At 40.0% G+C, this 14,679-nt stretch overlaps 1 protein-coding gene across 3 annotated transcripts in view; it reads right to left on the reverse strand.

Annotated features, from left to right (window-relative positions):
- The window catches only part of LOC124149701, a 10,656-nt gene extending 2,462 nt beyond the window's left edge, over nucleotides 1–8,194 (reverse strand). The window contains exons 1-5 of one of the 3 annotated variants that reach the window (XR_007221831.1): nucleotides 8,078–8,194; nucleotides 6,953–7,023; nucleotides 2,696–2,989; nucleotides 1,954–2,273; nucleotides 1–950 (exon numbers count right to left, since the gene is read on the reverse strand). The exon at nucleotides 1–950 is cut by the window's left edge and continues 2,462 nt beyond it. Coding sequence is in view for 2 of the 3 variants with exons in the window: in XM_046521437.2 (XP_046377393.2) it covers nucleotides 706–950; nucleotides 2,025–2,273; nucleotides 2,696–2,989; nucleotides 6,953–7,007 (843 nt within the window). In the remaining variant the exon portion in view is untranslated. The remainder of the gene's footprint in view (nucleotides 951–1,953; nucleotides 2,274–2,695; nucleotides 2,990–6,952; nucleotides 7,024–8,077) is intronic. The other 2 variants (XM_046521440.2, XM_046521437.2) reach the window with 2 other exon arrangements.
- Between the last annotated feature and the right edge of the window lie 6,485 nt (nucleotides 8,195–14,679).

Genomic DNA, 14,679 nt, shown 5'->3' on the forward strand with positions numbered 1-14,679 from the left:
CAGAGATGTAAGGACTCTAAAATTTCCAAGGAATGTATTGACTTCACTATGAAATGCAAGAATAAATAAGACCAAAAGATTATGTGAAAGATGAATTTTCATTATCTATTTATAAAGCACGATATGTCACACCACAAGTATACATTTAATATCCTTTCAATTTCTAGTTGACTTCTTACCAAACTGTTCAACCTGAACACGACGTGCAAAACTTATCATAATGTGTGAAGTGAAAAGAATCAAAACACTGATACATGTATTAGATTGATTGACTGGTTGAGGGAGAATGGTTATGTCCCGCATTTAACAATATTCCAGGAAACACCAGACATGGGCTTCACACTTTGTACAAGAGTGGGGAACGGTACCCAGGTTTTTAGCATGAAGAGCTAACACTTATCCACCAGACTGAAGATGTTCGGCCAGAAGTGAATTGTCCATGCAGAAACATTGGTACAGTGAACAATATCAGCATTGGCAATCTGGGTGTATCTCAACCAAACTGAATTTCCTAACAGCACATTACACTGCAAAGTTCTCTCCGGCACGACATGCGCATGCTGCCCAAAGTGTGTATATGAGCGCCGCCTCTCTAAACCCAAATCTACTCTCCTCTGTCCTGCACTGACAACTCTGATTAGTAACCGTTTTGTTATTTATGCAGCGTTGCCATTATTCCCATATACCTACGCCAAGTCGTCTCTTCTAAAGTGGCACATGATCTCCCTTCTCCACCACAGCATATGATGCGTCAGTCTGTTTCTTTCCTCTGAATAAATCTGGTCTTTTCTTATAAACGACAAAACACGTGATGACTAAGATTATGACTATGATGCAAATAATAAGAGGAAGGACAAATCCTAAGGGATTGTGAATAATGCGTTCCTGGTTGCCAGACGTAACTGTGCTAGAGGCTGTAGTTTGATCAGGGGGATTTGTAGTTGGTGTGTCTGAAAGATAATTAAGCTCTTTTAATATTATATCTAATATAATATTACAATTCGACACTTACATTACTTAGTTGTCCTGGCATGGCGTTTTTTACACGTTCGTTTTTAAATAAGAAAAAAAGACCAAAACAGCCCCTGTGTGGCCTACGGACAAAGCTACTTATCATACGTCCGAGTCAGAATGATGCGATCTGAAGTTCACGTGAACTTGATAAAATACGATGTAACCCGACTTGGAGAGATTTTTTTTTCTGCACATCGATTTCTCTCCTGGGGAATTAATCCCTTATACCCTGCTTCAAAGCAATACTCCGCACGCTTCTTCCGAGTCAGTGATAGTCACGTGACATAGCACAGTCAGGTTAATATCAGCTAATTCAAACAGCTGTTTTCTATCAATTTTAAGAATTTGTTTTATTTCTTTTACAATGTCACAAAAAGAACGTCTGCAAGATAAATTCAGTTTAGCAGGATCACTCGAGGTACATGGGGAATAATGCGTCCCTCCGGCTAGGTATAAAACCAAACGTGGGACGCAAAAAAATCCCATGTGCCCCCTGTGATCCTGCTACCACTCATATACAACATATGACTAGTTTACCTGATTGGCTTCAAACCATTTACCTTGATACCACTTGCTTCAAAGGTCATAGTTCAATGTCTTTAATTGTTCAGTGACAAACAAGTTTATAAATATGCCAGATACGTTATGTTGACACAACATTTACCTGATAAATACATAAATAACACACATATTTATAGCTGGCAATACCTCCACCTGGATCACCGTTACCCACGTCCAGAAGATGCTTCTGCAGTAATGGGAGGATGGCAAATGGAACATACACCCGTGTCACTACTGGGTTATGATGACATGGAAGGGGTGAACGAGATTAGCCACTCCCAATGCAACATTGCAACAACAAAAACCAAAAAGCATAAACGCTGTCCAGACTACAAACAAATGCATGCGACGGAAGAAAGTTCAAAGAACACCAATTACCTCATATTATTAAGTATCCTTCACCTTTTAGTGCATTTCAGATATATGCAGAAGCTTGCTTGTCAACTCACTATTAACTTTCTTACAATCCAAACTTCTATTGACATTGTCGCATATGAACATCAAGTGAGTTTCAGCTGACACTCGTCTTACCGGTGTACAGTTAAAGATTCCGTCTGTAATTTTGTTGACAGTTCCACTGAATAATTCACACAATGCTGCAACATAGAATTGTACTCTCCCAGAGCAGAAGAATCCTGTCAGAGTCACTGATATTGCCGGTTTTTCTTCATTACTGATGATGGTACAGGAAGGGGTTTCTTGAAACAAAAGTGCAGAGTAATTACGAGATAATGTTGATGTTGGATCAAATTGTGTTTGTTAAGTGGCCTATGTGTTATAAGATACCTACGCGATAAATCGCGAAGGACAATGAAGAATGAACCGTAGTTTATTTCACGATAAAACACTGTTCAATTAAGACGTAATTTCTGAAGAATCGAACAGGCGCTCACGGCTTGCTGAGATCGTAAATTGGACAACGTTATAATTTAGAGGGAAGTGTCTAGCGACTTGTTTCCCATAGATGCAGCTTGGCAACGCAGATAAACACAATGGACGAACGATCGAAATATACAACTCGTGGTCATTGATTATGGTGCAATAAAATACTGCAGGGAAAATACACCACTTCTTAAATATTTAAATTGTATGGATGGATAAGCGTTAGACTTGTACTTACTGTAGACGACCATGTGACAAGTCAACATAGGTGAAGGTGAAACAGTACATCGCCAGTCTCCAGCGTCAGACAGTTTCACACTAGGAATGGTCAGAACGCTGCAGGTGTTATTGATAACAGCCGCTGAGTAGTCGCCGAGGGGTTGACATGATGAGCGGTTTGTTTGGCAGATAGCAGCAACTTCCTTATTTGGTGTAGAGTAACCATGCTTATCTATAGTGTTAGGTGCAATACACGTGATGTCTGCTGTAGAACCTACTTCACTCTGACTTGGACAGGTCATTTCAGAAGTACCTGTAGAGATATATACTCTTAAACACAAACTTTAATGCAACGAAACGAGATAAAACAAAGTAAATGAACACTTCCAGTAAGTTGATATGCTGGATTTTCTGAGTGACAATATCTTCGTCAAACTGGGGAGAGAACATGTAGACAAAATGTGGGTTTCTCCATCCTCATAAGAACCAACTGTGCCTCTCTCTCAGCCGATATAAATCACATTCTGTGACGACAATAGTTACTTCAAAGAAATCTGAGAAGGACGTAAAATTTCAACAGAAACATCGGAAAAGTTACCATGAAAACTGGGTACTTCATCATTTGAAAATAACAACCACACATTGGTACCATCAGTACAATTGTCAGTTACGAACATGGAATGACCCGTACTCCATCTTTTTTTTACTTTTTAACTATAATTACTACTATTTTACGGTGGACTGTAAATAGGTGAGTATGAATCAGACAATCCAGTGAATTATATCCTCAGCATCGATCTCCGTTTTAGGAAACGATGTCATGCATCAACAATGTCAAACAGCCGGAAAAACCGATCCCGATAGACAAGCCTGGGTTACTGAAGGTCATTTCTAACCCGGATATTCACGTTTTGTTTTCATTTTCTTGTTTTTCAACGAATTATATATTTACGGGAGCGCGATTGCACCCGGGCAACAGTCCTTGTGGGTATAGGCTCATGATCATGGAGGCTATAAGATCTAGAGTGAAACCAGATCATTGTGTACATCATCTGGTGACAAGTCTATTGCAGCCTTGTGTAACGTGTCGATTCCCAAATTGAAACAATGTGTCAACCCTGAAATCCGTACGTAAAAGAAAGTTAACAAGTGTACCATACAATTAACTAGGTATACAAATCAACACGAATTACTGCACAGCAATTAAAATGTTAGTACACAATAGAGTGGAAGTGAAATATCTGGAATTTCTCTTCCAAGATTTTAAGCGCTTTCCGAAGTGCTGGGCTCAAGACAAACGATGGCGTCAGCCAAACATCCCCCCTCCCCCGCCAAAGCATTCCCAATTCCAAGTCTACACCTTTAACAAGTATAGTTTCTACAACTCCCACCTTCACCAATCGAGACACCAAATCTGTCTTCAAATGTACAAAATGGAGAGGTGCACTGGTAAAACCACACACACCCTCTAATAAAACCTCCCAGTTCGCTGATGACTCCTCAGAAAGTATCAAAGTACCATCCATATTCAGAGTTTGAAGAGCATCAGTTTCCCGCGAAGTGGTAATGGCCTGTACATAGGAACTGTCACCTTAAACTGACACAAATCATTTACTTATAAAAGGCAAGCCCCCTCTCACAATAATTGACTTTGATGACTGGTCTACAACAGCTAACTCCTCACTAGTCGAACCACAAACAGGTTGTGACTTGACATTCACAAAAGCATTCGGGAAAGAATGACAGTTTTCGAAAGAGAGTTTTTGTATATTCTTTACTGATATGCCCTGCCTCTCGGCAATTTCTCCAAATAGGCACTGACGAAAATCCAGAAGTATATTTAGAACCAACCGGAGTAGAACTTGACGTTTCGTCATCAAACTCAGAACCAGACTTGTTAGAACTTGATCTAGGAGAGGACGAAATATCCTTTCCTGGTATATAACCCTGCGAACTCCTGCCTGTAAACCGTGACTGCTTTCAACTTACCCTGTCAGTTAGCGAATAATCATCAGCCAAAGTAACAGCCTGGTGTAACTGATCCACTTTCAGCTCATCAAGATATGTCTGGCAGTCCGTTGACACATACTGTTTTAAATCCTCCAGCAAAACCAACTCAAAATAAAAACATTTACCTCCTTTGAAGTACACTGCCTTTCAAACAGGCGCTCATTCTCCATAGCAAACTCAACAAAAGTAGAATCATCCCTTTTCTTAGCAGACTTGTGAGCTTAAGGAACCTATTCAGAAGCCTTCAAAACTTCAGCCCTAAGAACCTGATAATCAGAACGCCTATCAATGGGTAATGCAGAATTAACTTCCTGAGCTTTTCCCCTAACAACACTTTGCAACAACATTGTCCACTGATCTAAAACCCATTTCAAACTGTTAGCTAACTTTTCAAAATGTAGGGAACACTTCTCAACATCACGTTCAGGGAAGGGCTCAGCAAGTGCTTTCTGCTTGGAAAGATCAAAAGACACGTCACCTGTAGGGGCAGTGAGAGAGCGACCGTAAATCAATTTCTAATCTCAGTTTTCTTTATACGCTTTATATATATATACGCTTTTAACAGTATTCCAGTTATATCATGGCTGTCAGCTTGATGTGGGAGGAAAGTCCGAAGCGATGCAGGTCTCAGACGTTAACCACTTTGGTGCAACCCCAGGGCACGGGTATGGTGCAGACAAACCTAGAAACATAATCGGGGCGAACCGGGATTCGAACCCACAATCATAGGTTTCTGGCGTGCCCAAGGGACGCAACTCTGCACAGCGAATTGCGGCGCCTTAGACGACTGGGCCACCCGTGCAGCCTGTAACGGTACTGGAACATTGAAGAAGTTGCCACAGCATACTGTCACCGTCCGCGGTATATCGGATCGGAGTTTACACACCACATGTCCATCATCTTAATATATTAGCTTCCAGACGAATGATCACTATCCAAACACAACGCAATGAGCGTCTACTGAATCCCAACAGAAACAACGCAACACAGTTACAATTACTGTCAAACAATAAATGCGCTGCAATGTAACACTAGCACAAGGAGTACCGTAAGCGCCCAGGGCGCTCTCAAAATTAGAAAAGGGGGGCTCGTATTAGAATAATAGTTTGGTGAAAAACAACAGAGTTGAAAGATCTTACATTTCGTGGTTTATGCTGACAGCCTGAAATGTTTATATACGACAGATATATTTTTCCAGAATTTAATTTCCCATAATTAAGGGTGCATATAACATACGTATTATACAAGAATAAATATGTCTTTGTACATTGATCAATCGGAAGGGGTGCTAATTGGGATTGTTCACTAGCCAATATATTAGCAAATATCGCCATGGGCGCTTATTAGAGCGACGCGCTTATTACGTCGAATACGGTACTTAAATAGGAAATACAGTAGAAATATTAGGCAAGTTTCATTTCAAACGGAATGGTTATCTCTCCAGATAGAGTATGGTCTATCTGATTGCTCGTCCATGATTCTCAAGAGGGCACTGGCACTATGAGGGTATGATAGATTGCCTTCCAGATGACACACTTGATCGCACAAGCCCGCACCTTAGCAAGTAAGTCTCCCGTGAAAACCACCGTCAGCTGCACACCTTATTGGCAAACCAGAAATATTCTTCGTCCTTTTTTAACCTCTTGACATTCTCCTATTCACTATTAAACAAGGAACGTTTGTGCACTGCACTTTTCTTCATACAAGAGGCATGAAAGGGTTAAAAAATACTACTCCTTTTTCTTTCAACGACGGAAATGTGACAAACGCCATTATACATTGATAAATGGATATACGATATGATATCATTACCGTTATGTGTTAAAGTGTTTTTTGTTCAGTATAACTGCTGTTACATCGTGCAGTAGGTCCACGTGAATCTCCGGGTTAGAATTGGTCTTCATCAGCCGAATGACAAATGACATATTGTATTTAGTACTTGTGATCAGGCTATTAGTCTTCAGGAATCTATGCATGTAGTTAGAGGGTTACTAACTGGTTACCTGACCTGGTTGATGCCTGTCACTGTATCTTAACTGCGTTTATCGGTGATCATGATGTCAATCACCGGATTGTCTGGACCATACTCAGTTATTTAAAGACTGCCGTCATATAGCTGGTAGTTTGCCGAGTGCCCGGGAGAAACACCCCTTAAAATAGGTTTTGACATCCGAAGTAATTCATTAATTTCTTGCTGATTGTAATATCTAGATTGATTGTGAGAGTACCCATGAAGTACTGAGAGATACAAGCCTTGAGAACGTACCATGTAATACATGTATCCACATGAGTAGGAAAGGTACAATCACGTTCAGATGCATATTCGGTTCAGGGAAACTGAAATGAATGAAAGTTTAGACATTAAGCTCAAACAAACCTGTAGATTGTTGTTTATTTTTGCAACGTCTACTGATATTGTTACTACATAAGTTAAAAACGGTGGATATTAACTCCAGTTCTATGTCTGGAATCGATATGTAACCTTGATTCTGTAAACGAGATCGTGTCATCGACATCACCAATTGACCACAATACACGTTCCCGATATTTTGGATGTGCACAGTCAAATGTGTCGCTAGCTGTCGATTAATGTCTATCTTAAAGCTGAAATATAGACTTTATGTTAATATAGTTTGCTGCTTATAGAATTAGTTAGGAACGACAGTCAGCTAAAACAAATCAATAGATTATGTAATTTAAGGTATGTTAATGTATCATGTTTTAGTCTGCCATCTGCCATTGTAGAAGGAAACATACAGTATGACAAAATAGCTGAGACTAACTTGTGCTGTGTCACGTGACTTTCATTGACTTTATTAAAACAGCGTACGGCGTTTTGCATCGAAACGGGGAATAAGTAATTCCACATGCAGACTGTCTTCTGCGAGGTGGGGTATAAGAGCTTAGTCTCCCTCTCACAAATGTATTTCCCTTTAAGGCGGGATATACATAATTGGTATTTTGTCAAGATCACGTGAACCAATCGAATTTCATCATTCTAACATGGAGGTATGATATTGTTGATGAATTATGACACGTCTACTGATATGTGTCCTACATTCTTATTAATAGTGCCGGATATTAACTTATCAGAATCGATTTGTTCCCTTAATTCTGTAAACGTGATCGTATCATCAACCGCATCTTCTTACAACAAATGTTCGACGTGTATCAAGTCCGATTTATATATGTGTCAGCTGAGTGTTCACTCGCAGTGCACAACGCTAGCTGCAACTGCATTGTATCGATTAGTCTCCATTGTAATACATGTACTGAGATATAGGCCTGCATGTATATGTGCTGTTTGTTGAATTGACTGCACCGCAACGGCTTGAAATGGCTGTACAATCCATAAAGATGACTACGTTTTTGAAGTTAAATTTTCCCTTACCTGAAGAATGGTATTCCTCAATCATTTAGTCTGTTTAGTTACACTGATGGTTTTCAGGCGCACGTCTTTAACGGTCATGTTGTAGGGTTGCATGATTTATGAGGTGCGCATATATATATGTCAGTCAGCTGATAATGATCGTGGACGCCAGGTGATACTTTCCATGTTATTGTGGTCTCCTGCATGTGTAACGCTGGTTTTGTACGCATCTCTGAGCGAACAGGTGTATGTGTTAGTGTCTGGTGTATACCTATTCATATCTGGGGTGCACAATATAACACTGGTCAATGGTAGACAATTGCAATGACTGCGCACTGTATCTAATCCGGATACCCTTGTTTATTGTGTGAGCGCAGAACTAACGTAATAATTTATTTAATAATATAAGTATACATGGGTCCATTACGCTTACATGAGAGCGCATTAAATTGTGTTTCAGTCAACACAAATCAGTTTAATCTGGGACGAAAGTGATTCAGGCCTTTGATAAAAAAACGTGGAAGAAAATCACGAGTAAACAAAGAAGCAGAATCAGAAAGAGTTCAGTTCAAACCCACGAGCATATGTTTCTGATCATGACAAGGTGAGGTGAGATGAAATTGGGTTTAACGTCGCGTCCAAGATTATTGCACTTATATAGCGACGTGCAAGCGGACTGATGGCGATTTGTAATGCTAGTTCACTGAGATACTATGCCGCAGTTTAACATGAATACCCAATTCAGACACAGTCTACTGACTCAGAGACGACCAATCCTTGTTTTAGCCCCCTAATGCCGAGCGCCAGACAGGGTAACAGCAAGTACCATCTTTTAACGTCTTTTGGTATAACGCAGCCGGGATCGAACCCCAGACCTTCAGCTCTCCGGGCGGACGCTCTACCATTAGACCGCGGAGCCGGTCCACAGGTTAAACAGGTCCCTAGTACACCATATCTTGATACAGATCTGCTAACAGACCGATCTCGTGTGGACCTAGGTTAGAATAGGTCCCTAGTTCCCCATAGCTTGATACAGATCTGCTTACGGACTAACGCTCTACCACAAGCCCACGGAGGCGGTCGTTTCAGACAAGGTCGCCCGCTACCGTCAGTATTGTCACATCTGTTATATTGCACCAGCTGCTCTACATACATGCCAGGTCAACTTGACATTATACGGTTTAGCCAGCAACAGCATACTGGTTTGATCAATGGAAACTGAAGTAGGTAACTGGTCAAAGCAAATATTGTTATAGTTTATAACTAACTGCATGGTGTTTCGTTTGACATTTCCGTGTGTTTAATCAAGGTCACAAGGCCTCAAAAGGTTTTAAGGGAGACATATGGAGGACATTTCTATGTTTGACGCATCGGTGACAAAAAATGATGTTCGATTTCAATTATCTATTTTGACTTGAACCATATGTTCCCATGTTTTTTGCAGATTTAGTATTGACTTGCCTTTGCATGGGTTTATGACGGGCGGGATACGTGAATAATTTCGCGAAACTGGGTATCATCACTATATTGATAGTTATTCATAAACACATGCTCTTGATATAGTTGGAATTTAGGATCTTATGAATGTGGGAAGGTTTTATTTGCTTTTAGTTACCCATATTACGTTTTTAATATATACTCAAACGAAACTGTAAAAGGCGACTATGCTTGTCGTAGGAGGCAACTAACGGGATCGGGTGGTCAGGCTCGCTGACTTGGTTGATACATGTCATGTATCCCAATTGCGTGGATCGATGCTGGTGATGTCAATCACTGGATTGTCTGGTCCAGACTCGATTATTTACAGACCGCCGTCATATAGCTGGAGCATTGCATCTTATCATGGTGATTTTGCTTGACAAGTTATAACGTCAGGTAAGCAAAATAAGGAACTCAACAAGACCAAAAATACTTATGAAACCACAATTGATGAAGATTCATTTTAAATTACTTTCGTTCTGAATGTTGAGTTATTGCTATAGCTACGCGTGACGGGAAACGTCATACCTCGCGTGATGGACTTCGGTGGCATAGTTTATTCTCTGAGACTGCGTCATGGGTCACACTGGGTTTTCCCGTGTTTTTGCAGGTGCACAACTGACTTGCCTTTGCATGTATTTGTGACGGGGGACACCGGAAGGGGCATTTTCACGAAATCCGGGTATCTTCACTCTTTCCTCAGCATTTGTTTGTTTAACGCAGCACTTGGCAATATGCCAGCTTTATGACGGCGCCCTGTAAATCATCGAGACTGGACCATGCAATCCAGTGATTCATATTGTGAACAGACATCTATACCGTCTGTAGATTGTTGTTTAATCATGTAAGGTCTAGTGATATCATTCCTACATTAGATATCACAAGCGGTGGACATTAGTTCCATGTTTATGTCAGTGGATTTGTAACCTTGATTCTGTAAATGGGATCGTGTCATGAACCGAATCTACTTACCAAAATCTATATTTGCTGCATGTTGGAATGGGTAGGGCCGCAACTGCTTCATATGGCTGCACAATCTGTACAAACCTCCAAACAGTTGACGTTGAATTATGAATGGACTTCCACAATCCAGTGATTCAAATTGTGGTTGGTTGTTTTGTTGTTTAACGCCGCACTCAGCAATATTCCAGCTGTATGACGGCGGTCTGTAAATAATCGAGTCTAGACCAGACAATCCAGTGACTGATATCATGAGAATCGATCCACGCAATTGGGATCGATGACATGTATCAACCAAGTCAGCGAGCCTGACCACCCGATCCCGTTAGTCGCCTTTTACAACAAGCATAGTCACCTTTTACGGCAAGCATGGGTTGCTGAAGACCTATTCTACCCCGGAATCTTCACGGGTCGAATCAAATTGTGAATAACCACCAATGCCGTTTTGATGCGGTGACACTCTAGCAACCAAGTCAGGGAGCCTGACCACCCAATTAATAGTTGCCTCGCATCTAACCCGACATCCACACTGGGGCCTCCCACATTAAGCTGACACACCATCATATAACTCATATAAATGAAACGTGTACCTCAAAGGGGAGTTACACTCCGAGTTATTTATTCATGGTCGATCCTGTAACAGCTGGGCTGCCTCTCTATGACTTGTCATAAATGTGAGTGAGTAAGTATTGTATAGCATCGCAATGAGCAATCTAGCAGCGCAGTCACAGAAAACATAAAAACGCAATAATTGAAGGCTGCCCAAAAGGCTACTTGGAATGAATCTGACATGTCCATATGACTGTGCATCCCCATTAGCATATCAGGTGTAATGAAAGTTTTTGTTTCGTTGGTGTACCTTTTAGTCTTAATATACCTTTGTGCAGGGCTTTCTGGAGAGGCGAGGAATGATATTCATATATCCTGGTATACTAGATGCTGAAAGGGATCGCGTTAGGAACTGTGTACAGCAGTACCTGTCATGCGGTCAGCTGGAACTGGTGTCCTACTGAAGTACAGGTAGAATCTTCGATATGCGGTTCTCACTGAGGTATATGTGCGCTTAGTAGTTTCGGCATATGCTGCCTTTCGAAACTGCTGCATCTCGCTATATAGATGTCGCCATTGTTGAGACACTTGCCCTGTAGATAGGACAAAGTTAGGCTGGATACGGATGAGGATGCTGGCACTAGAATATACTTCCTGCGGCAAGTTTCACAACATAAGCAATAGAATGGAATAAACTGCACTGATTTATAAAGACCACCCGATCCCGTTAGTCGCCTTTTACGACAAGCATAGTCGCCTTTTACAGCAAGCATGACAGTCAAGATGCGTCGTCAATGGTGTGATACGTATAAGATTGTGTCGTTGCATAACCATTGAGGTTGAGATCACATGGTCTAGAGCAATCATGAATTAAGCTTTCGAGATTGCCCCAAAGCTACTAACAAGCTTTGGTTTCCTGTCTACAATAACATAATTGGTAAGGCTGACTTCCTCTGAAATGTTGTCTTCAACAATTGTTAGTACAGTATCATCTGTAGCAGACTTACAGTTTTACAAAGAACATCACTTATTGTTACATTTTTTATCAATAATAAAGAAAACATTTTTGATCCCATCAATCAAAAATTCACAATCACTGCCATCTTCATTTCCCACACGTCAATACAGTCCCCTATTGGCCTGGAGACTATATTGTTAATAGGAATTAAACCGTGGTGGGATATCCTGGTGTTCAAACAGGGGATGTCTTTGTTTGCAGGCTGGTACTATACATTGCAGTTTGGGACTTACAACCCGAGGGGTGCTGGTAATTAATGCATATGGATCTGCCCGACTCATCTGTTGGACGACTTTCAATCTGAGAGCTGGAATGGGCATTCTGAAATGATGAGTTTGCTTTCCGAGGTTGGGATGTTCTCTTTTCTAAAAAGTAGAATAGGTCATTGAACGATACTATAGGCGTCTCTTCGTCGGTCATTGATGACGTGAGCTTAGATACAAAGTCAGGCATTAGAAGTAGCTTCTCATCTCGTCCCTGTAGTAAGGGATTCTCGGGCTACCCCTGGTGTGATCCAGGAAGTATTTGAGGTGTAAATCCTACAAGCTGTTTTCAAGGTCATTCAACTGTTTGTCACCCGCAAGTGTTTTTGTTGTGACAAGTGATGGCAGCGACTGTACTGGTTGCGATGATTTCAACTGTTTTATTGCGTGAATTAGGATGTTCTGCTGACCTTCCGACAATCTAAGTTCAGTAATGTCATCTAGTGACATCAAGCACAATGGAACAGGACTATCAGTAACTTCATCAAAATTTGTGCTGTCTTACTGTTCATGATCAGATGATTGTCACTGCACCTCTTTCGAAAGTTGAACTGACTCGACTGTTCGTTTTCCTCACCTTTGTATGTCACGGACATTCTTCTTTGAGTGTTTTTAAACAAATTAATACCAAAAGTCTGAAGAACATGTTGTTTGCATGTCACGTTTTGCGCCTGTGATGTGACCCTCGCAACAATAACAAACAGATACCGCTTACTGCATCATCAGCAATTTGTAGTAAACAATTAGTTTTTTTAGTTTATGGTCTTCCTTCAACACTTTGCCCCGTGAAGATTCCGGGGTAGAATAGGTCTTCAGCAACCCATGCTTGCCGTAATAGGTGCCTCTGCTTGTCTGAAAGTCGACTAACGGGATCGGGTTGTCAGGCTCGCTGACTTGGTTGATGCATGTCATCGATCCAAAATGCGATGCTCATAATATTATTCACTGGATTGTCTGGTCCAGACTCGATTATTTACAGACCGCCGTCATATAGCTGGAATAATGCTGAGTGCGGCGTTCAACAAGAAACCAACCAACCAATCCTTCCACACTTTGTTAAAAACTGAACAGTGATACACTGATACAGTACGTGGACTTTACAGACAAGAATTTATTGTATGGAAAGATGTACATTTTTTGAAAACCATGTACCACAATTGCATTGACATGTAGATATAAATGATGTACCTGCTGAGATGAGGGAAAATAATTTTTTTTTTTTTAAAATCATCAGCAATTTGACAGTTTGAGTTTTCTTCACTTGACTGTTGGATAAGTGGACACTAAAACAGTTGCCTTGGCATTGTCGTTTAAATTAAAAAAAACTATGGTTTAATTCTTACAAAAAAGCCCTGCAAATTAAAATGTAAATATTTCCAAAAGATCTTTTGGTAACTGTAATAAATGTAGTCAAGGATTTTATCCCCATGGTAAACCTGGAAATAGACTACAGACCATGCTTGATCCATATCGTTAGAAAATCAGAAAACACTTCCTTGAAACGTCTACAAGACTAAGTTTTTTCTATAAATGTTTGAATCTACATATAGAGTAGAATAAAGTACTAAACATCCAAACCAACAAAGATTGATTATATTAATAATATGAGCCAACTACACTACTAAGGTTTTTGTCAATGCTTTTCTTTTTTAGAAATTGTTGGGAAAATAGGACCCATATTATAGTTGTCCTTTCTGACCTAAACTTTGAAAATTATATCCAAACAAATTGCATATATATAGATATATTTCAGGTCGTCATGTTGGATACCCCTGTAGACTCTCCTGATGGCTCCCTACCACATCACTGATGATATCAGACACACAGACAGATACAATTCTTTTTAAAAATATTTTTATTTCAATTCAGTGGACATAAATGTAACATTGGTACATGAGGCATATAAGTGTAGCAATTCATAGAATCTTACATTAAAACATGAACAGATATAGGTAAGTAAATACATTGATTGACTTAGGAATCATAATAAGTAGACTGATAATTCCTTCCATTTTCTGTTATTACTACTATTTTTCATTGCGATATATTTTTTTTATTTTACATATATCTTTCAATAGTTTGATGAAAAAAGGAAAGCATAATGGAGTTTTCTTAATGCTTGACTGGTGAATGTATCTTTTTGCAAGAAGAATTATATGTTTGTTTGAAAAGGTTAATTTTGTTGTAGCAAAATAACTTATCCAGAATATTAATATGAATATCATATGCAAGATTTGAGTTTAGGTACCTTTCAATTTCTAATCGAAATTCCTTTACAAAAACGCATTCTACATACACATTGTGTACGTTTTCAGATTCAGGGACACAATATGAGCATATATCATCATCTATTA

This window comes from Haliotis rufescens, unplaced genomic scaffold, assembly GCF_023055435.1.
Source record: "Haliotis rufescens isolate VD_foot unplaced genomic scaffold, xgHalRufe1.0.p SCAF_18, whole genome shotgun sequence".
NCBI classification, from domain to species: domain Eukaryota; kingdom Metazoa; phylum Mollusca; class Gastropoda; order Lepetellida; family Haliotidae; genus Haliotis; species Haliotis rufescens.